We start from the raw sequence: 20153 nt of genomic DNA, 5'->3' as shown, positions 1-20153 counted from the left end.
ACTCTTCCCCATGGTCTAATATATTTCTTCTTTCCTTTGAACAAGTATAGAATCATCCATTTTATAGGTACATTTGAAGACCAATAATTATTCTATAAAAAAAACACCTACATATAGACATTGGCCAACGTTAGTATTTTACGATACTAGTCTATATATACCAAAAAAAATTAAGTTCTAGATATTACCCTTTTTCTTTTTGGAACTTTGATTTGAGAAAACCCACAATGCAGAGACAAATATATGTTCACAACCAATATATTAGAATTTCTTTAACAAGTTTTAGTAACTATGTATGTAGATAAAAATTGAATCTGCATTTCTAGGGATTGAACCAAACCGATCAAACCGTTATTTACCCTCCCAAATGATGCATAACTATTTTAAGTGAAGCGCGTGTGGTGGTGTGAAGGAAAGGAACCATGAACCATCTAAAATGTGATGACGTGGCAAAAGCTCGTGGTGAAATTGAATGAAAAGCTGGACTAGATAACGACCGGTGTGAGTGAGAGAGAGAGAGAGAGAATTCGATCCATCATTATACAAAACCTTCTTCGCTTTTTATTTGATTTATTTATCCTTTTCTCATTTGATTTTCTCGGGAAAATCTCTCTGCGTAGTAGATCCAAGTGGTGGTTTCTGAGTAGTAGTAAGCAAGCAAATCTGGATGTTATTGTAGTCGGTGTGAATCTGAGTTCGAAAGATGAGGAACGTTGTTAATAACAGCGTTGAGACTGTTAACGCCGCCGCTACCGCCATCGTCACCGCCGAGTCTCGAGTACAGCCGTCTTCTTCTCAGGTAAACTACTAAGCTTCTTCTTCCAGATTTTCCGTGATTGAAATGTGTTTTTCTTCTGCTCATAGATCAGTATTGTTACTTGCTTGATTTAGATCGTGATTCCGAGATTTATAGCTTTTGTTTGAATGATTGCTCTGAAAATTTGATCTGTTCTTAGTTTTGAATTTCGCGATTTTGCTGTTTTGATTTAGCTCATAGTTACGAAACTGTAGTGAATGTGATTTGAATTTGCGATTTTGGTGTTTTGATTTTGATTACGATTCTAGATCAGAGCTAATGGTGAGCTTAGTTCTTGATTTCACGACTTTGATTTGTTCTCTCTGGATTACAATTGTGGTCTCAAAAAGGTAAAAAGATGCGTTGTTGCTTTTTCAATCTTTTTGTGGATTGGCTTTACAAGTCATAATAGCATCCATGATTAAAAAGGTTAAAAGCGTTTCTATTTCATGTTTGGTTAATTTTCCACGGATAGTATAAATTTCTCCAAAAGTGAATTACAAACGTTTAGCTACTTATTAGAAACTAAACAAGATTAACTTTATTATCAAAAGCTTTTACTTTGAGAAAGTTTTGTTGAAACAGTTCTCTCTAAAGGGGATCAAGATGAGTCTAATTTTGTGTGTTTAATTTGTACAGAAGGGAAGATGGGGAAAATGTTGGAGTTTATATTCATGTTTTGGAACTCAGAAGAACAATAAAAGGATTGGTAATGCTGTGCTTGTACCTGAACCGGTTACATCTGGAGTTCCGGTAGTTACTGTTCAAAACTCAGCTACTTCAACTACTGTTGTTCTTCCCTTTATAGCTCCTCCTTCATCTCCAGCTTCGTTTTTGCAATCGGATCCTTCATCGGTTTCTCACTCGCCTGTTGGTCCACTTTCTCTTACTAGCAATACATTCTCGCCTAAGGAGCCTCAATCTGTCTTTACCGTTGGACCTTATGCTAATGAAACTCAACCAGTCACTCCTCCGGTGTTCTCTGCGTTTATAACTGAGCCATCTACTGCACCGTATACTCCACCTCCTGAATCATCAGTCCATATAACTACACCTTCTTCACCTGAAGTGCCCTTTGCTCAGTTGCTTACTTCTTCGTTGGAGCTAACTCGGAGGGATAGTACTAGTGGGATGAATCAAAAGTTTTCGTCTTCGCACTATGAGTTTCGGTCTAATCAGGTGTGTCCGGGGAGTCCTGGTGGTGGTAATCTAATCTCTCCCGGGTCAGTGATTTCAAACTCTGGTACATCTTCTCCTTACCCTGGTAAATCACCCATGGTTGAGTTTCGAATAGGCGAGCCTCCAAAGTTCTTGGGTTTTGAGCACTTTACAGCTCGTAAATGGGGATCGAGGTTCGGTTCTGGATCGATCACACCTGTTGGGCATGGTTCAGGTTTGGCTTCAGGCGCTCTGACACCAAATGGTCCAGAGATAGTATCTGGAAACTTAACACCCAACAATACCACATGGCCTCTTCAAAATCAGATCTCTGAGGTCGCTTCACTGGCAAATTCGGATCATGGCTCTGAAGTCATGGTAGCAGATCACAGAGTTTCGTTTGAGTTAACAGGTGAAGACGTTGCACGTTGTCTTGCAAGCAAGCTAAATCGATCACACGACAGAATGAACAACAATGACCGGATCGAAACAGAGGAGAGTTCATCAACAGACATAAGAAGAAACATAGAGAAAAGGTCAGGAGACAGAGAGAACGAACAGCATAGAATTCAGAAGCTGAGTTCCTCATCGATTGGATCTAGCAAAGAATTTAAATTCGACAACACGAAAGACGAGAATATCGAGAAGGTTGCAGGAAACAGCTGGAGTTTCTTCCCGGGGTTACGATCTGGAGTCAGCTAACCAAATTAAAATGACATCTCTTCTTCTTCTTCCTCATTACCAAAGACAGAGATATAAAACCCTATAAGTAACAAACCTTGAACATGGATCGTGAAAAAAGGTAAGAGATTTGGGTTCTAACAACTTATACACACTGAATAAATAAGCTTAAAGCTTTGATTTGCAGTTAACTTCTGTACTCATGTAGTTGGAAACTTTGGAATATTCTTGGATCAGCTCCTACATCTAATCTTGTTACATTGATATAAATTGTTTATTTCTTGTTTTACTGTTTCATACAAATATATTGTTTGAACTGAGATCGTGAATGGTCTTATTCTATATCATTACTAAAACATTTTCATTTCTGTTCTTTCAGAAACATAGATTCGGTTATTATCGTAAGAAATCTAATACAACTGTGAACTACTACATAAACTGAATTGTTCAAAAGAAAACATCGAAATAATATACAGAACAAAAAGGGAAAACAACAAGAGCTGTGAACCACAAAGGAATTAAACCGGGTTTTGACTCTCCTTATTGGAACCGGAACTAAACCGGGATTTCAATCCTCCTTATCAGAACCGTAATACCTCTTAAACGCTCTGGGTAGATAAACCGGAATCAAAACACCAAAGAGATTAAACGACCAAATCCCTAAATTAGCCGCCGCCAAAACTTTCCCGGCATACATCCGCCGCGCAGAAACCGTCCCCGTCACATCCTCCCTCGAGAACTCACTCATAATCCACTCCACAAGAGTCAAAACCCTCCTGGCGTTGTAAACAATCGGAACAAGAATCCTCGCCGGAGCAGAGAAGCCAAACATGGTCGCTAATCCTTCCATAAAAATCTGACTCGCTAAAAGAAACACGTGCGGTGCAGCTGCGCTAACACCGTTCTTATCATCCTCAACGATTCCTTCGAAGATGTAACAGATCGGAATGATAAGCCCGACGATCCCCGCCGCTGTAACATAGATACGGAAGATTTTGTTTGTGGAGCTTGTGAGAGGAGCGTCACGGTTTGGATTGTTGTGTGGTGGGAAGATAAGTTTCGAGAGGAAGAAGAAGTAGATGAGAGTGAGGATCGTGAATATGAAATCTTGGATTGTTACGAGACCACTTGCGGAGAGAACGATGATTATTGCGAGGATGTTTAGTTGTCGGAATGAGAAGAATCCGGCGGGTTTTCCGGTGGATGATACTGTTGAGGTGGATTGGGTTTGATGTTCTTCTTCTTCTTCTTTGGGTAAGGTTATGTCGTTGTACGTTGGACCGACACCTCCAGACATCGTTTTGGTGTAAGTTTTTTTTTTTTGTTTTCTCGGGAAAATGTGGTGAGAAAGTTTTAGAGGTGGAGGAAGATAAAAAGAGTGTGAAGAAGGGGACACGTGGCGGATAGTGAAGAGTTTTGAATGGAAGAGGTTTAGAAGACGTGGCGGATTATTGTTGTGCTCACAATTAGTTTAGATTTTATTATTTTAACTACATGCAGGTAATTTCGTAAAAGTTCTTAAGAAACATATAAATATATGTGTTAATAGGAAGCCTAATTATTTTGGCTTTCTGGACGTAAGTGCACTAGGCTTTGTAGTTATAGATTTCAATTATAAGCTTCAATGATTACTAGTTATAAAAAATGATATAATTAGTTAGCAGGAAATGAATCCGGAACCATAAACTGTAGAATTGATTTAACTAAAAAGGAACTAATTACTAGAAATCGTATGAAACAAGGCATTGTAGATTACTAGACTTGTAGTAGAATATGGAATATTGTAGATATTCTACAAGAAGAGCTTAGATCATGGGTGAGAATACTTGGTTGTAGAAACAACTTTAAATTCGACCTCCAATGTCAAAGTGTCATTGTCCAAGTAATTACACTCCCGATGGCTATAGCCGCAAAATCTTCGCAACCCCACCCTTGAGTTGATTTCTTGTAACAGACGTTAACTGCAAGAAAAATAAATATATGTAAGGTATTGAAAATTTAGTTAAGACTTGAAAAAAGCAACTAAGTGATTTATTCAAGAATATAGAAAATTGTGTTTCAAAGTTAATTATACGTTTCTGTGTGACGTGATTGTTGTATACATGTGGACGTGGGTATAATACTCGGAGATCTGCATGCACGTAAATCTTCTCATCCTCCGAAAAGGTTTCACTATCAGCTATATATATGCAGAAATAAGGACAACCATTTGCCATCTGCCTCTCTTCCCTTTGGATACATCTTCAAACACCTATAGAAAAGTCACATTATTTTGTATACACTTAGCATACATAGACGTGTATATATATTCAATGACTTATTAGCCTCACCATTCTCTTCCTCCAACTGAAAAGTTGTTTGACACATAAAGATTCTCTGTCAATAAGGAGAAACCATTGGCACTCCAGGAGAATGTGGATGGTGAGAGTTTCTGATCAAAAGACATCACTTCCCAATTGGTAAGGGGTGGAACAACCATCACTTCAACACCAAACTCGCATTTTTGCCCGTCGAATATATATCCATTTTTTGGATTTTCGAATAAGTGGAGAGGAAGCATTTGAGAGAATCCCCATACCATTCTTAAAGCATTGAAACGCTTTACTTCAGTATCTATTAGAAAAAATGGAGTAATTCAACGTGACATATGTGACAAATGAACAAGTCTTATATAGTTAATATAAATATTGAATAATATAGATATGTTTTAAACCAACAACTTTGAATAGTAAAGTACATTTGTTCTTTCTTATTGTAGACGAAGAACTTGACATATGCAAAAACTTCAGATGTGCTGTCTATTTCTACGTACATTGAAATATAACCACTTCCATGGTCCTCGTCGTTCCCTTTTGGATATATAATCAATTTCCTGCAGGTTTTCTTTTTAACAGAAATATTATTGCATAAAGTAAGAAAGATTCATGTTCTTTTCTTATGATGAAGATTTAATTTAACCCTTCAGGAGCTAATGTGTACATAGTAAAATCATGGTCTATATGTGTTACATGTCTCATAAAACATAAATGGTAATATATAAGAGCAAGATTATAGCTACATACCAGTAATACCCGCCTACCGTGAAACGACGAGATTGGTATTTTTCATTGTTAAGTTGTGCGAGATTCTCAATCTTGACAGAATAGCAAGAAGGCGAGGATGTTCCGTGAAACTGCTCGCAATCGTAGAAGTTGGATTTGAGCATGTCGTTTCACCGTATGATAACGTTGTTGCATTCGAAATTGTGTTACCCATTCTTCATGAACCTTATTGGAAAGCAGAAAGAATGTTGCCAGATAGCGTTACATATAGAGAACACAAAATCTCTTATGATATCGTTTTTCAACTTTTAATGTGATTTAATCAAAGATTCATCTTTATCACTTCGTGATATCTTAGCTAATATTTATTTTATTGTTTTGAATTCAACATAGAAATCTCATCATCTCTACCTTTTTTTAATCAAAACAATAGTATCTTTTATCATATCTAACTAAAAATTTACTGCCAAGGTTTTGGTAACTAATTTTAAATATATGGTCAGATATTAAGAAAAATTAGTGAGACTCAACTTAATTTCCTATCATGTTTCAAAATTTGAAGTTGATCCAATACCATATTTATTCTTCAATTGCTTGTAGAATGGATTCAAAGACTAAATGGTGGTAGTAGTAAAAACTGGCGAAGACCACAATCATATAATCAGTGTAGTCATCTATCTAAGTTGGGGCTCATAGCTTTCCGGTTTTGGAATTTAAGACAGTTCATTGTTTTGCATCTTTATCTAACAAATCTTAATCTTCAACCAAACCGCATAAACCTACTTCGACTTGAATTTCTCGCCGAGTTTACCGACTCTGTCCTTAAACTCTTCCACAGTCTCCTTAGCCTTCACTATAGAGATATTTCTGATCTCATCAGCCCTCAAGCTCGTTTGTCTCCACACTTCCTCTGCTTTAGACTTAGTTTTGATTTTGAGGTCTTTGGCTTTGTTCTCCATGCCATGAACTTGTTGTTTTAAGGCTGATATCAGAAGGCTTATCTTCTCTATGATCAAGTAAATTACTTCTCTGGATTTCTCTCCTACATCTTTCGCCATCTTCTTCAGCTTAGCAATCAGATTTCCAGCTCTTTTCATGGTTCCTTCTACATGATTTTGCTTTCCTGCGTTCAGCCAAGTAGATTCGGTTTTTGTTGTCTGTTCATGGAGGTCGCTGTCAACAATCACTTTTAGGCCATACTTCTCCCAACGTCCTCTAGCTTCTTCTAGCACTTTTGCTTGTTCTCTTGCTCTTCTCGCTTCATCCTTAGCCCAATCCCTTCAAAAACAAAACTCAAAACAGTAAATAATCTGAAGAGCTAAACTCTCATATGTTTGATTTGTCACATTTTTCAATATAAAAGTTTTTGAGTTTCACTAATCAATGTAATTAAGAAATGTTTTGCCTCTATCTCACTGTGTAAGATCTATTCATGCTCATTTGATCTTGCTTGGGAAAGAAAGAAGAACTTTCAAGATACTATATTCTATACCTGGCAATGGATAAAGCGTTCCTTTCAACTTCAAGCTCATTTTGTAACCGGAGTATCTCTTGGTTCTCATCCTCCACTTGCTTTTGAAGTCTATCAAACCTCTCTTTCTCATATGACATCTCTGCCTTGTTACTCGCAAGGCTTTGAAGTTGTTCCTCAAGCTCATTTCGTATCCTTGCAAGAGCCTCCATTTCTGTTTCAATCGATGTGCGTTCTCTCTCCAATGCAAGAGTCTCCTCTTCTTTCTCAACTCTAAGTCTCGCTAGCTCTGACTTTGCTTCTTCAGCCAATTTCTCCACTGCATCTACTATTTCTTTTTCTCTTAAAAGCTCTTTCTCGAAGCTAGCATTAATATCCTTCTCGACCTGAGCAACCAATTCGTTATGTGCACAAACCACATTTTCGGCCATAGCCTCTGCTTCTATACGAGCTAGCTCCTCACCAACTACTTCAAAAGCATCACCAATTGCAAGAGACACAGCTGTTTGGGCTTTTGTAACTGCTTTCGACGGTTGAAACAATCTGGTACGCCCTAGATGATGGACACAAGACTTTTAAAAACAAATTTTGGTTGTGAAACTCTAATGATATGATTACTTAAGAAGCAAGAATCTCACTCACCAAAAGAAAGTGCTGTTATTCCGTGTTCTCCAGCAGATAGGTCAGCTATAAGGGCAGGCCATGCTTCTGGGTTTATTTTATCAATGTCAAGAAAACCAGAAAGTTGGTATAATTTCTGAAATAAGAAAAGTGAGTTGTGTAAGGTTTACGACGCTACAATGACTAGATGTGGCAAACGAAAAAGAAAGGAATAGACAAAGAACCTTGCTATCAGCTTCTGGAAGCTGTCGAAATTCCAAAGCCATCTTCCAGCTCAATAGATCCTGACGTGTTAGAGGACTGCAGAGGGAGAAAAAGAGATGAAAAGAGTGGATATCACATAACAATAGCTACTTTTTAATAGCGTATAATGTATATGGCTGGGTGAAAATAAATAGCACGTCTACCTTTCTGGGGAGAACGTAACCCGACTGCTCTCAGAAGAAGGCATATTGTTGTTAGAGAGTTTGCTTGAGATAAGTCCTGCCTCTGCCAAACCTATACTATCCAATGAAAAATGAAGAAAGCAGATTAAACATAACTTCACTGATTCAGACTTCAGAGTGAATGTACAAAAAATTCGATGATCACCTTGAATGAATGGAAAATCAGGATCTTCAGGTGTAATATCATCAAATGCAAGTTCAGTAACATTTTCTATATACATGGCAGGATATACTTTTGATGCTGAGTTCCTATAACCAATGAAGATATTTTCACGTTGTAAGGCAGTGAAATATTTCACAATGTTTCAAGAGTAGGAAAGAGATTTTTTGATAGTTACCTCGATAGAGTATTGCTTGCAGAAACCACCCAACGAGCGAATTCACGGCGTGTACATAAATCGTAAGGCAGAGCATCGGATTCAATAACCTGAAAATTAAATAGGGTTTTATAAATATGCAATCAGTATCTTCACACATCAAAAGATTGGTCAAAATAATCTGAAAGCAGTAACCTTTAAAGCTTGTAAAGCTGCAAACATTTGACTTTGAACTGGATCCACAACCGTTGGAAAGATAGGTTTTAAAGAATCTACTTGTGGAACTGTAGAAGGAGCAGGTATTCCTGTATAACGGCGGGCTTTCTGCTTTTCGTTTGGGATTTGAGAGGTATGTGTATCTACTCCATCCAGCTCTGTAGATGATGTGTATCTCTCCGCTGAGCTTACCGATGCTTTCTCCGCCTCCTCATTGTCTTTCCTAGTAGACGTGGATTTTGACGCAACATCTATTTCATCCGGAGATAAAACTTGTGAATCTAAACTAACATCCAGAAAAGGGAACGCTTGTTAAACAGGTAACCACATTGAGAGATAAAATAAGCACCAAAGAACTTAACCTATACGGTTCGGGTTTATACCTCTATAGCTTTCCTGGTTATCTTGACTAGTCACAATATTTCCTTCATTCTCATCCGTGCTGATTTGATCAATTGAACTTTTAGTAACTGTGGTCACCATCACTTCTACTTTTGGTCCTAAACATTCACCAAAATTTGATAACTTCATTATTAAAATCAACTACATTGTATCACTAAATGAAGATTGAAACACATACTTAAGACATTGCGTTTGGAAGATAAAGCTGCGTAAGTTAGCCCAACGAACAAAACCATTCCAGCAACTCCAGATAACAAGGTTCCTGAACAAAAATCAAATTCCTTCAACAAACCATGAAAAAGGTACAAAATTGCAGAATATTATAACCAAATTCGAATACAAATCTACCAAGTTAACCAAAGTCCGTACCTTTAAACCAATCGCCACCGCGAGAATTGTTCTCATCGTCTCCCGAATCAGCCCACCCACGAAAACGATCCGACCCGTTACTCTCACCCGAATCGCGACCTGGCTCTGCGTTCTGCGCGACGCATGATATACGGAGACGACGACTGAGCTTGGTCATCTTCGCTCTCTCCGGAGCTTTGAAGATACCGTGATTTAGGGCAATTCTGAGCTGGAGAGAGCTTGGTGTCCATGTCGCCATTGTAGACGCCATAATTTAGCAAACGATTCGAAAATTCGCATGAAACTGAATTTTCCATTTACGCTTTACTTTGGTCCGTTGCTTCATAGACGAGACAAGAAACGTGATACGAACCTTTCGTATAATTACGGTAAAGGCCCTTACATTTATCTACTACTTTCAAAATTTACCCACCTTAATTTATTTATTAGGTGTAACCCATCCATCTTTTATCTTACATATTAACACATATTTTATCACACACACACAATCTTGAATCTTAGTCTCAAAATCGTATATTGCATTAATCAGTGAAATTACAAGAAATAAAAGATGATGTATTCCGTTATCCGGAAAAAGAAGACACGTTTACAAATATACTAAAAGTCGAGGACTTAAATAGTTAAATTTTGATCTGCCGACCAAAAAAAAAAAAGAAGAAAAGAATTGATCCTCCTAATTAAACTTGAAAATAAAAACTTTATATTTGTGCGGTAATGTAATCTAAAGTGGTCGTATAATTAGAGGCAAACCGTAACCCGGTCTAAGAGAAAGCATATACGTCGGAGAATGGCGATAACCGGGCGAAACCGAGATTTCGAACCGGGACAAAACCAACGACAAGACAATCTTGTACTCCATGGTGGTCAAATTCCGACCGATACACATTCTCCCTCCGAATCCAAACGGCATGTAACCCATTTTATTCTTACAACCACCGTGCAAATTACCGTCGAATCTCTCAGGCTTAAACTCGTTAACGTCATCTCCCCACAACTCAACGTCGTGGTGCATCGCCACCACATCAATCCAAATGTTTGTTCCGTTTGGAATCACTCGTCCGTTCACTTCAATGTCATTTCGGGCTTGTCGTTGTGCGTTCGGTGCCGGTGGATATAGCCGGAGAACCTCGTTCATTACCCAACTCATCTGCATAAAATGATCGGAAGTTATATTCATTAGTATCAAAGTTAACATTCAGGAGGTTAAGTGATTTAATTAACTAAAAGATGTGATTTCATTGTATCATTGATGATATGCGTGTCACACGTTTTAGTCATGAATAAAAACAGATAGAATATTCATTATGAGAAGATATTGCCACGTGGCTTAGATTTTTCAGTTTTTTTAAGATTACGTGGCGTGTTCATTGGTCAGCGCAGTCGTTGACGCGCCTCTATGGTTTGATCATTGTACGTTTTGTAGATTTTGACTTCTATGTGACCACTGACTTTGACCACATTGATCAGATGTATATTAAAGTATTAATTAATTAGGCTTAAAGTATACTTAAGGTATATTTTTCGTTTATTTTAATTTTATGAAATCTTATGTAGTATCAGGCGTTCAGGCTAATATCATCTTTTTTACGTGCATTCAATTCGTTTATTTATTAAGAAAATATGAACATGCCAAGCCAAATTGTAAACTATTTTGTGAACGCGTCCAAACATAATGTATGCATGCGTATAATTAAGCACGTGGATTGTTGTGTACTGTGTTTGGTAATGTACCTTTTTTAGACCGGCAAGTTTGTTATACTCAATCTTGGAATCTCCGATGACTTCTCTAATCTCTTCCCTGATCGTGTCTTGCCACTCGGGATGGATCGCAAGAAGCATAAACGTCCACGTTAGTGCTAAAGCCGTTGTCTCGTGGCCAGCGAAGAAGAATGTCTTGCATTCGTCCACAAGCTCTTTCGCCGTAAAATTCCCTTTCTGATCGGCCTTAAGCAACATTCCGAGAAGATCGTGGCCTTGGTCATCTCCTTCAGCCAAAGATATCTTCCGTTTGTTTATGAACGACAAAAGGAGACCATCTATCTCATGACCTAGCCCCTTCGCTTTAACGGTTTGCTTGTAACTCAAAATGTTGCTGAATGGCACGCCTACGTAGCGATTTGAGTTGAAGAGAGCGAATTGCACGGCTCTTAGGTTTTTGAGGACTTGAGTTCCATTTTCTCCCGTGACACCGAAGCTTGTCTTGGCGATAATCTCACCGGCTGTTCCTATGATCTCGCTCTCCATGTCGAATTCGGGATTACCCGAGTTTATTTGTATGCCCCATCGGTCCAACATATTGGAGACTGATTCCACCATCATATTTGTCATAACCTGTTTTTAAGACGAATAATTAAAAGTAATGAGAAAAAGAGGAATATTTCGTATGAATCTTTGATTTTGAATGAGTCTAATATAGTACTTTCTAGTCTTTTCAACATCATAAGACCTTGAAATTTATGTCATGAAAAATGGTGGCTCATGCTTTTGGAAAAGGACTATATAGTCTAAATTGTTGAACTAGATTAGTCACCCTATTAATTTTCTACAACTTGGACTCTTGCCAATGCAAACGATTTTTTTAAAAAAAGTTTAACTATTGTAAGTACATATCTATACCTTAAGATTAAGAGGGGCAAATGCAGGAGTGATGATGTGGCGATGTCGTGTCCAATCATCTCCTTCGACCATAACCAAACCGGTACCAAACATTGGCTCTCTGTCTTTCTTAAAAACATTTGGTTTTCCCCAACTCTTCCCCAATACCCCTTTCGACATAACACTCAAGAATTCAGGATCGGCCACGTACACGAACGGCTCTATCCCTAGCCAGTACACAAATACTTTCCCTGCATCACATAACACGTAACCAATAATCTACGTTAATATTTAGATATGGTAATCCAAATGTTGTTAGCTAAACAACTTATATGGTCTAATTGTCCGGAATTTAAATAAGAGGATATAGATTTATTAGTTACCGTATTCTTGTTGCCACCGAGCGAAATGTGGAAGTGCAATAGAGTGTATGTCATGATTGATGATGGTGGAAGATTTGCTATTATCCACCACAACCGAGGCCATTTTCAGTTTCTTCATGTCATTAAGGTTTCCAAATGGAAAACTAGGAGCTGGACCAACAAATCCGTTTCCTCTAAGCTTCTTTTGAGCTCGAACTGGCCATATCCAACAACGCAGAAAGAGCTTCAAGAACATGAGGCAAATAACTACGACGAAAACTTTGAAGAATATGTACCAAACTCGAGACATCTCAAAAAACTCCATCCCAATCTCTCCAAATTTGTATATAAGAACAAAAAAATATGTGTGGATTTTTTTACTGTTGTGAAGAATTGTATATGAGGAAGTGATTTAGGTGCAATATGGGTTGTTGTATTCAGAATGTTTGCAGGTGAAATATGGGAATGAACCAAATGAGGTATTTATAGATGTTTTCTAGGTTCGGGTGTTGAAGAATGTCAGACTTTGACCGATGAAATTCTCGTCTCTCTATTATTTTAGTGTATTATTGTATTTTATTTGAGTTTATGTTGGTACATAACATATTAACATATAACGTTTCTTTACCATTTTCTGGTCAAACATTATCGGCATTTAGGCTTCTTGTCTTTTTCCATTTCTCTATAGTGTCTTGTACAGTTTGTATCTCTGGCTGCTTTTTTGAATATATTGAAAGTGATGTGAATGTAAGGATGCTGTCTTTTAATCCTTATTGGCAAAAAGGTTTAAACACATTACCTTTTTATTTTTTTATTTTATTTTTTGTCAACTGGAAAAATTAATTATTTACTCTTCTTTCAACCGGATAAAGTTCTTAGGTTATAACTAGTAACTACGTTTTAAACTAAAACACTAATTAGCTCTAATCACACGTTTATGTCCTCTATTTGTAGTGCTTTTTTTTCCCTCTTCAATTTTGTGATTTATTTTTCGTATTGCTTTAATCACACATCTTACTTTTTTTAATTTTTGAACTAACTCGAATCAGATTTGATAAAAAATAAAAAATTCATTTTCCGAGTACTAATTTAAGGAAGTCTTATTACATAATGTAAACACAAACTTCTCCGTTTAACAAAAATGTGTGACGTGTAAGTATGTGGTGAATTTAAAATAAAACCTAATTTAGTTGATAACTAAAAGTTCAAAACTTAAGATATATAATATATACAAGGTCGGTTAGTGAAAAAGTAGAATCTTTCGGTTTCTAGTTATAAAGCCGAATATAAAAATTACGCGTTAAATCACAATCAAGTGAAATTGTACATGTGAAATGCTCTACTTTTGGACCCAATATGTGAAATCGATCACTATCACTACCTAACTGTGAATGTGAGAATGAATCTTAAATGCTCTAACAGTTCAATGTGAAACCCTTAGGATTCAATCGTTTAAGCCCAAAATAGATCAAACCACACATCAATAATTCACAATTTATTATTTAAACCACATAACACAATAATATCTGGCATGGACCACGTACTGGATCTCTTTATCAACAAGACACAGCCTCGTCATTTGTCTTTTTCCATATTTTATTTAGAGTTTTAGAGGACACGTGCGTTATCTAATAAATTGGGATTAGTAATGAAATATATTACTAATATTATTGGAGTTCAGATATTATAATATAAGTTCAAGTAAAAGAGCTTAATGAGCAAAATAGTCAAAGTTTCGCGTATGAAACATTTTTTTAATCACACGCGTAGAGGTGCTATGACTTGTAGTACTAAGAACACAAGATCTGACAAATACGAAATAAGAACACAAGATCTGACAAATACAATAAAAGGTCCTCTTTACACAGCCGTTTTTTGGTCGTAACAAACAACTGTTATAGTTTTGGTTCGTAGATGAAAATTCCATTTGTTCATCTACGGTTAGAGTCTAATATTCGTATTAATACCATGCAGGTCACACTCACACAAATAGCACAACAAGTGGTGAAACACTAGTATCATCAATCATTTGAGAGCTTCGACTGTTCTAAACATAACATATGCGTCTTCATGAGAATAAAATATTTATATTTTTGAAATTTAAGATATTTTCAGTTTTCATATAATTTTTTTGTAGATTACGAAAATGCAAATCCATCTACAAACGAAAAATTTTTCTTCCACGTTGTAGCCCACCACGTTCCTAGCGTATGGGAGGTTTGGCCCCTTTTCAATATCATCATATAGAACATCCTTGTAATCTAATTAACAGCTTAAAAACACTTTTAAAAAGTACTAATTTATCCATTAAATAATATTTTTGTAAAAACAAAATATTAGTTTTAGATTATTTTTTTAGTTTAATATACTATGTCTATATTTTTATGTTGTATTATTTGAGCCATGTATTATCTATGTTTTGGACCATATATTATCTAAGTTTTGGATGTTATTTTATTATTTGGTCATATATATACTATATATACTAGATATAATCTTTCAAAATTGTATCTAAGTCATAAAAATTTGTATAAACTGTTTAAGTTCTATATGCTATATGTTACAGGCTTACAGAACTCTCACTAGCTAACACATTACTTTCCTTCTTTTTTGTTTGTTAAAAAACTAACACTTTGTCATTTTCTAATTAACAGAGACTACCGATCTATTTCAACCAGCGACAATCATGTGACAGAAATTGTCGTATATTTAGATTTAACCATAAAACTCATGTGAACGAAACCAGAATTAATGGTTTGTTTTTTAACCAAAAAAAAGAAATAGTTGATTGTTTGTGTTCTTGAGTACGTGTTTATGGGTCCACTAGCCATCGATACTATACATTCACTATTTTTGGGTTTTTAATTTTCTCTAGTAGAAATTTAAATGGTTGCACCGCGTAGATAAATTAGTCCGACTGAGCTAATATATTAGGACACAACATGAGTATCCCTTTTTTTGTCCCAAAACAAAAAAAATAACATTACCTATTAACTCATTAGTTTAAGAATGTCTAAATCACCAAACCTTCTTGTTAAAACTTTCGTAAATCTATCCAAAAAGAAAAGAAATAGAGACTATTTTTTAAAAAAACATTATCAGAAGCTTGTTCGTTAAACCCAAAAAAAACAAACTAAATACAACTTTAGACTTAAACACTTATTTATAATAAAATACCAAAAACTAGATGTATGTGACTATGTGTGGATTGTGATCATTATAAATTTATAACATATGCAGTTGAGAAAATAACTCATACAAAATCAAAACAATAATGTTTTGGAAATTGCATCACACGCGTTAAATATACCCCCAAATTCCAATATTGCCAAGATAGTACGGAGCGGCCAGGTTTTAGTCGCAAGAAAGTTATTTATCTCGTGTGATTATATAATCATAGAGGACAATTCTGTAAATCCGTACTTATTCACCACTTTGAGAATCAAGAGTGGCCGGCGCATTTATAAAAGCACAATAAATTCTCTTGAACTCGGAATCTCGGGTGGAAGCCAAACTCTATAAGCTAGGATAAAGGCGCATTCATAGAATTAACTACGATGCAACGCAAGTCAAACTCTACAAGCTAGAAATCAAAACAAAATTATTGACATAATAAATTATATAAAATTCCTTCCGTTTCATTGAAAACGTCATTCCAATATTTTTACTTAAGTTAATAAAACTAAGTAAAATTTTACTATATCTTAGATGACTGAAATAGTAGGATATAAAAAGATTTAGTTTTTAATCTGCATAAATACAAACACTATTTTTTATGAAACAAAAATAAATATATACTTTTGATAAGTTCCAAGTTCGGGTCAAACCCTAATCTTTGTGAGTTTTTTATCAGCTTTTAGTTTATTCTCTAATTGGAGATATAAGACTATATTCTCCATCGACAAAAGTAAGAAATTTTTTTGAAAAATAAATAAATTAATAATCAGAAAAGATATATTAATTGTTACTTGATAATTGAATAATGTTATGGCAGCTGTCCAAATTAGATAATTGATATATTAATTGTTTCTTAAAGTTTCTCTTGCAAAACTTAACTCTCTTTTTTTTTTACTTTTTTTAATTTTCTTCTTTTTGTTGGGTATCTCATTGAGATACTCGCATGGAGATGCTCTAACTCTTTCCTCATAAAAAGAAAACTAAGAACACAATCAAAAATTAAAATGTTAAAACAATTTATTTTTTGAAACTGAGGAAGTGTTATATGTTCCCCAAGTCTCCCCAAAGTTAAACATTTTGTAATTGTATCTTCGGTTTGTGTTAAAACAATGTATGACGTATATATACGTTGCCTCCTCCTTCGTTTGCCCCACGTGCATCACGTTACTAGAAGGACTATCAAAACTGTAACACGGTGTATATGTAAATGATTTTCATTTGATTTCTACCTTTGTTTAATTGAAAGTGTACCATATTAACAATCTATACCGTTTAAAGCTGGTTACATGCGTGATGCGCCACATGATTCTCCCATTTTAAAACAGTGCATCTTCTTCAATTATTATTTTTTGTTGGTTGGGTTATGTTAGGTAAATTATTTTGGGGTTGAAAACCATAAGAATAAATGTCACCAATATTCTCTCACGAAAGTCGTCCTTTTGTTGTCGTAGAACGTTAATTATATATGGTTTGTAAGTTTGGTGACTCTCCTGACTTTTCATAACCTTTAACCTGTTTTTTGCAATCTGTGTCAAACACTAAACATTTGAAAACTTTCATATTCTTTTGGCTGTTTCAGATTGGGAAAGGCTGTTCTTGATGGTTTGACTTTGAAACATGAGTCACTTTATATGTAAAAACAAGATTAAAAAGTAATTTATAATGGAAATCATAATAGGAATTACAAAATTTGAAGAATTCATCAAACACTAAGAAATTGTGACCATCTATCTAGACTAAGAAATTGTGACCATCTATCTAATAAAACTTTCAGTTTCCCCCAAACAAGTATAACCTATCCAAAAAAAGTGGGATTTAGTTTGAGATGGAATGAGCCAAATGAACTATACATCATCCTAAATGGGCGTGGAAGAATGTTCCACATTGAAAGTGGAGATCATTCAACACTACTATATACAAAATATGGACATTTCCACTTATTGTCAATTGATTTTAAGTTGTAAACCTATAATCATATAAAATAAAAAAGATTGAAGAAGCAATGAATTGTTGACGTCTTTGAAACTGCATGGTAGAAAAGTTTTACTATATTCATGACCTTCTTGTTGATGATCTCCAAGACTCACCTGCCGAGCTTTGTTACATCATACTTGTTGTGTTATTTTTAATTTCTTAATTATATTAGACATTTTCAATTGATCTTGGTGTGGTGTGCATTACAAATGACAAGAAATTATTTTATATTTTTTTTGGTTAGATGGCATATTTACTTGGTAAAATATATCCATCATAATCGCTTATCTTTTGTAATATCATACCACACCTCATCAAGGAAAAAACAAACGGATTCATGTATCTTCTTCTCTTCCTTATTTTCTCGATGCCTTCTATCTCTTCTTCTCTTCCTTATTTAATTAATTACTTCCATTTTCCAACAACCACCCAACTTAGCTAAAATAGTCCGCAAAATCGAAGTATGAACACTATTTGGTATACAATATTATGCTTGCTTTTTATTGTTAAAAATATGTGAAATGTAATTGTCCCAAACTTTGAAAGGCAAATTTAGGAATTTATTTAGGTGACTTTGTTGAAGACCAAGTTTCCGTATAAATGGAGAAAGGCAAAGACGGTCCATATATGCATTGTCACATAAGTTGGCCACTTATCCACCTCTGGAACATTATATAGCTCTCCCCATTGGTTTAAAGTCTAGAGTGTGTCCACCTCCCTAAAGTCAAATCCATGAAACAATTAGGTAACACCAGTAATTAAAAACTCTTTCCTTTTATTTATAATAGAAAATGTTAAGTGGAGAAACAAAAAGACTTGCTTTGATTGTGGCAAATGTCATCTTATTAGCATAGAGAAAAAAAAAAGAAGACATTGTAATAAGTTACTATATTTAGTATTACCTTAATTTGTCCATGAATATGGATTAGAGACCAAGGAAGTAGAGACCAAGGAAGGGATGCCTTCATTATAACCATCAATCTTGATAGTCACAGGCCCTGCCATGTGAACTAAAAAAACAATAAAAATTATATAAAGATGATATTTATAGTAACGTTAGGTTATGGTTCGTGATTGCTTAGTAACTTAAGTATGTGTCTATCTTTGATATATAGTAACAAAAGCCCATGTATTGCTAATTTGATCTTACTCACACTTGGACACAAAAACAGAGAAGAAGTAGAAACATTTCCTCTAGAGAAATAGCGGTCCACAGTATAGAATGGTGATCCATCACTACACTTATGCTGTGATTAATAGAAACAAACAGAGTTCATTATTATTGTAAAGAACTTATGGCGCAAGCCGCAGCAACAAATAGATTATGAGAATAAGAAGCAATCAACTCTGGAAGATAGAATAAGATGGATTTATCTGTACAGATGTGGTCTTCTTAATCTTGCATAATAACGGCTTATTGTTACACATAACATAACACATAATGAATGGGCTAGTCCGTCCTCAGACCAACATGGGGGCCCATGGTTCGTTTGTTGCGTGAATTATGTGAGTTTATTAGAGACAGTATCGGTAACAATATTCATGTCGTTACCACGTTTCCACTGTTTAGTTTTTATAAAACAAAATAAAAAAGTTAAGTAGCATTGGTTGAAATGACATGATAGGTCGCCAAATTAATAAGAGTGATACTTTAGTAAACCACTAACCACATTAAAACATATAATGACTATTTATATAATGAAGACACAGAGGTTTGGAACATGGAAGGTTTCTTTGTCGAGGAAACATGGAAGTTTCAACTGCACAAAAGAACAAAACAGATTAAATCTCCTAATTCTATAGGGACACGTAACAACATAGTAATCAAACCTTTCAATGAAAATAGTAATTATTTTAAAACATAGTAAAAGTGAATTTAATCATACTAAGTAAAATAAGATAAAACATGTTATTTGAATTTGAATATCGTGGGATGCGTATTTCGGTATTTGATTAAAGGTCTGGAAACCGGAGCTCCTATAACCCGAATAAAAATGCATAACATGTTCTTCCCCAACGAGGCGAGCGGGTCAGGGCACTAGGGTCATTGCAGGCAGCTCATAAAGTCATGATCATCTAGGAGATCAAATTGTATGTCGGCCTTCTCAAAATTACCTCTAAGAATCTCAAACCCAATCATAGAACCTCTAAAAAGACAAAGTCGTCGCTTTAGAATGGGTTCGGTTTTTGGAACCATATTTCACGTCAATTTAATGTTTAGTATAATTTCTGAACAACAGAATTTTGGATTTATTTGCACGTATACAAATATCTAATTAATAAGGACGACTCGTGACTATCCTTACATTAAGTTTCACTGTCGAAATAACATAGTACAATACTTGTCGTTAATTTCCACGTCTCAAGTCTATACCGTCATTTACGGAGAAAGAACATCTCTGTTTTTCATCCAAACTACTATTCTCACTTTGTCTATATATTTAAAATTAAGTAAAAAAGACTCAATAGTCCAATAAAATGATGACCAAATGAGAAGATGGTTTTGTGCCAGATTTTAGGAAAAGTG

General features: G+C 35.3%; 4 protein-coding genes and 1 pseudogene across 7 annotated transcripts; 1 reads left to right on the top strand and 4 right to left on the bottom strand.

Annotated features, from left to right (window-relative positions):
- The first annotated feature begins 382 nt into the window (after nucleotides 1-382).
- On the top strand, nucleotides 383-2999 carry AT5G52430 (hydroxyproline-rich glycoprotein family protein). Its single transcript, NM_124622.5, has 2 exons — nucleotides 383-799; nucleotides 1436-2999. Exons 1-2 carry the CDS (start codon nucleotides 704-706, stop codon nucleotides 2654-2656), a joined length of 1317 nt encoding a protein of 438 aa, NP_200056.1. The 5' UTR covers nucleotides 383-703; the 3' UTR covers nucleotides 2657-2999.
- AT5G52420 (uncharacterized protein) lies at nucleotides 2943-4180 on the bottom strand. Its single transcript, NM_124621.3, has one exon — nucleotides 2943-3976. The coding sequence runs from the start codon at nucleotides 3930-3932 to the stop codon at nucleotides 3204-3206; it is 729 nt and encodes a 242-aa protein (NP_568771.1). The 5' UTR covers nucleotides 3933-3976; the 3' UTR covers nucleotides 2943-3203.
- A 270-nt stretch (nucleotides 4181-4450) lies between these two features.
- On the bottom strand, nucleotides 4451-5845 carry AT5G52415 (annotated as a pseudogene). The gene has a single exon.
- Nucleotides 5846-6226: 381 nt separating this feature from the next.
- Nucleotides 6227-9860, bottom strand: AT5G52410 (oxidoreductase/transition metal ion-binding protein). 3 transcript variants are annotated; one of them, NM_001344996.1, is made up of 11 exons: nucleotides 9519-9860; nucleotides 9328-9411; nucleotides 9131-9247; nucleotides 8727-9028; nucleotides 8553-8641; nucleotides 8360-8463; nucleotides 8176-8266; nucleotides 7993-8068; nucleotides 7790-7904; nucleotides 7169-7700; nucleotides 6227-6954 (listed from the first exon to the last, which is right to left on the bottom strand). In NM_001344996.1, exons 1-11 carry the CDS (start codon nucleotides 9766-9768, stop codon nucleotides 6456-6458), a joined length of 2259 nt encoding a protein of 752 aa, NP_001332691.1. In that variant the 5' UTR covers nucleotides 9769-9860; the 3' UTR covers nucleotides 6227-6455. The 3 variants fall into 3 exon arrangements, with proteins under 3 accessions (NP_001332691.1, NP_200054.2, NP_974927.1); NM_124620.3 differs by having other exon boundaries at nucleotides 6305-6954; nucleotides 8727-9033; nucleotides 9519-9801; NM_203198.1 differs by having other exon boundaries at nucleotides 6306-6954; nucleotides 8727-9055; nucleotides 9519-9793.
- A 133-nt stretch (nucleotides 9861-9993) lies between these two features.
- CYP715A1 (cytochrome P450, family 715, subfamily A, polypeptide 1) lies at nucleotides 9994-12925 on the bottom strand. The gene is made up of 4 exons (NM_124619.3): nucleotides 12497-12925; nucleotides 12135-12364; nucleotides 11250-11849; nucleotides 9994-10665 (listed from the first exon to the last, which is right to left on the bottom strand). The coding sequence occupies exons 1-4, from the start codon at nucleotides 12798-12800 to the stop codon at nucleotides 10240-10242; spliced, it is 1560 nt and encodes a 519-aa protein (NP_200053.2). The 5' UTR covers nucleotides 12801-12925; the 3' UTR covers nucleotides 9994-10239.
- Nucleotides 12926-20153: the final 7228 nt, after the last annotated feature.

Source organism: Arabidopsis thaliana, chromosome 5 (genome assembly GCF_000001735.4).
Source record: "Arabidopsis thaliana chromosome 5, partial sequence".
Taxonomy (NCBI): domain Eukaryota; kingdom Viridiplantae; phylum Streptophyta; class Magnoliopsida; order Brassicales; family Brassicaceae; genus Arabidopsis; species Arabidopsis thaliana.
Note: the sequence above shows the minus strand (reverse complement) of the source record. Positions and strands in the feature narration are given on the sequence as shown.

Coding starts and splice junctions, on each gene's coding strand:
- AT5G52430 (NM_124622.5), top strand. CDS start 704: ATGAGGAACGTTGTTAATAACAGCGTTGAGACTGTTAACGCCGCCGCT. Junction 800..1,435: donor TACAGCCGTCTTCTTCTCAG/GTAAACTACTAA, acceptor TAATTTGTACAG/AAGGGAAGATGGGGAAAATG.
- AT5G52420 (NM_124621.3), bottom strand. CDS start 3,932: ATGTCTGGAGGTGTCGGTCCAACGTACAACGACATAACCTTACCCAAA.
- AT5G52410 (NM_203198.1), bottom strand. CDS start 9,768: ATGGCGTCTACAATGGCGACATGGACACCAAGCTCTCTCCAGCTCAGA. Junction 9,248..9,327: donor TTCCAAACGCAATGTCTTAA/GTATGTGTTTCA, acceptor GTGAATGTTTAG/GACCAAAAGTAGAAGTGATG. Junction 8,464..8,552: donor GCAAGCAATACTCTATCGAG/GTAACTATCAAA, acceptor CATTGGTTATAG/GAACTCAGCATCAAAAGTAT.
- CYP715A1 (NM_124619.3), bottom strand. CDS start 12,800: ATGGAGTTTTTTGAGATGTCTCGAGTTTGGTACATATTCTTCAAAGTT. Junction 11,850..12,134: donor TTGCCCCTCTTAATCTTAAG/GTATAGATATGT, acceptor TCTTAAAAACAG/GTTATGACAAATATGATGGT. Junction 10,666..11,249: donor AACTTGCCGGTCTAAAAAAG/GTACATTACCAA, acceptor CATTTTATGCAG/ATGAGTTGGGTAATGAACGA.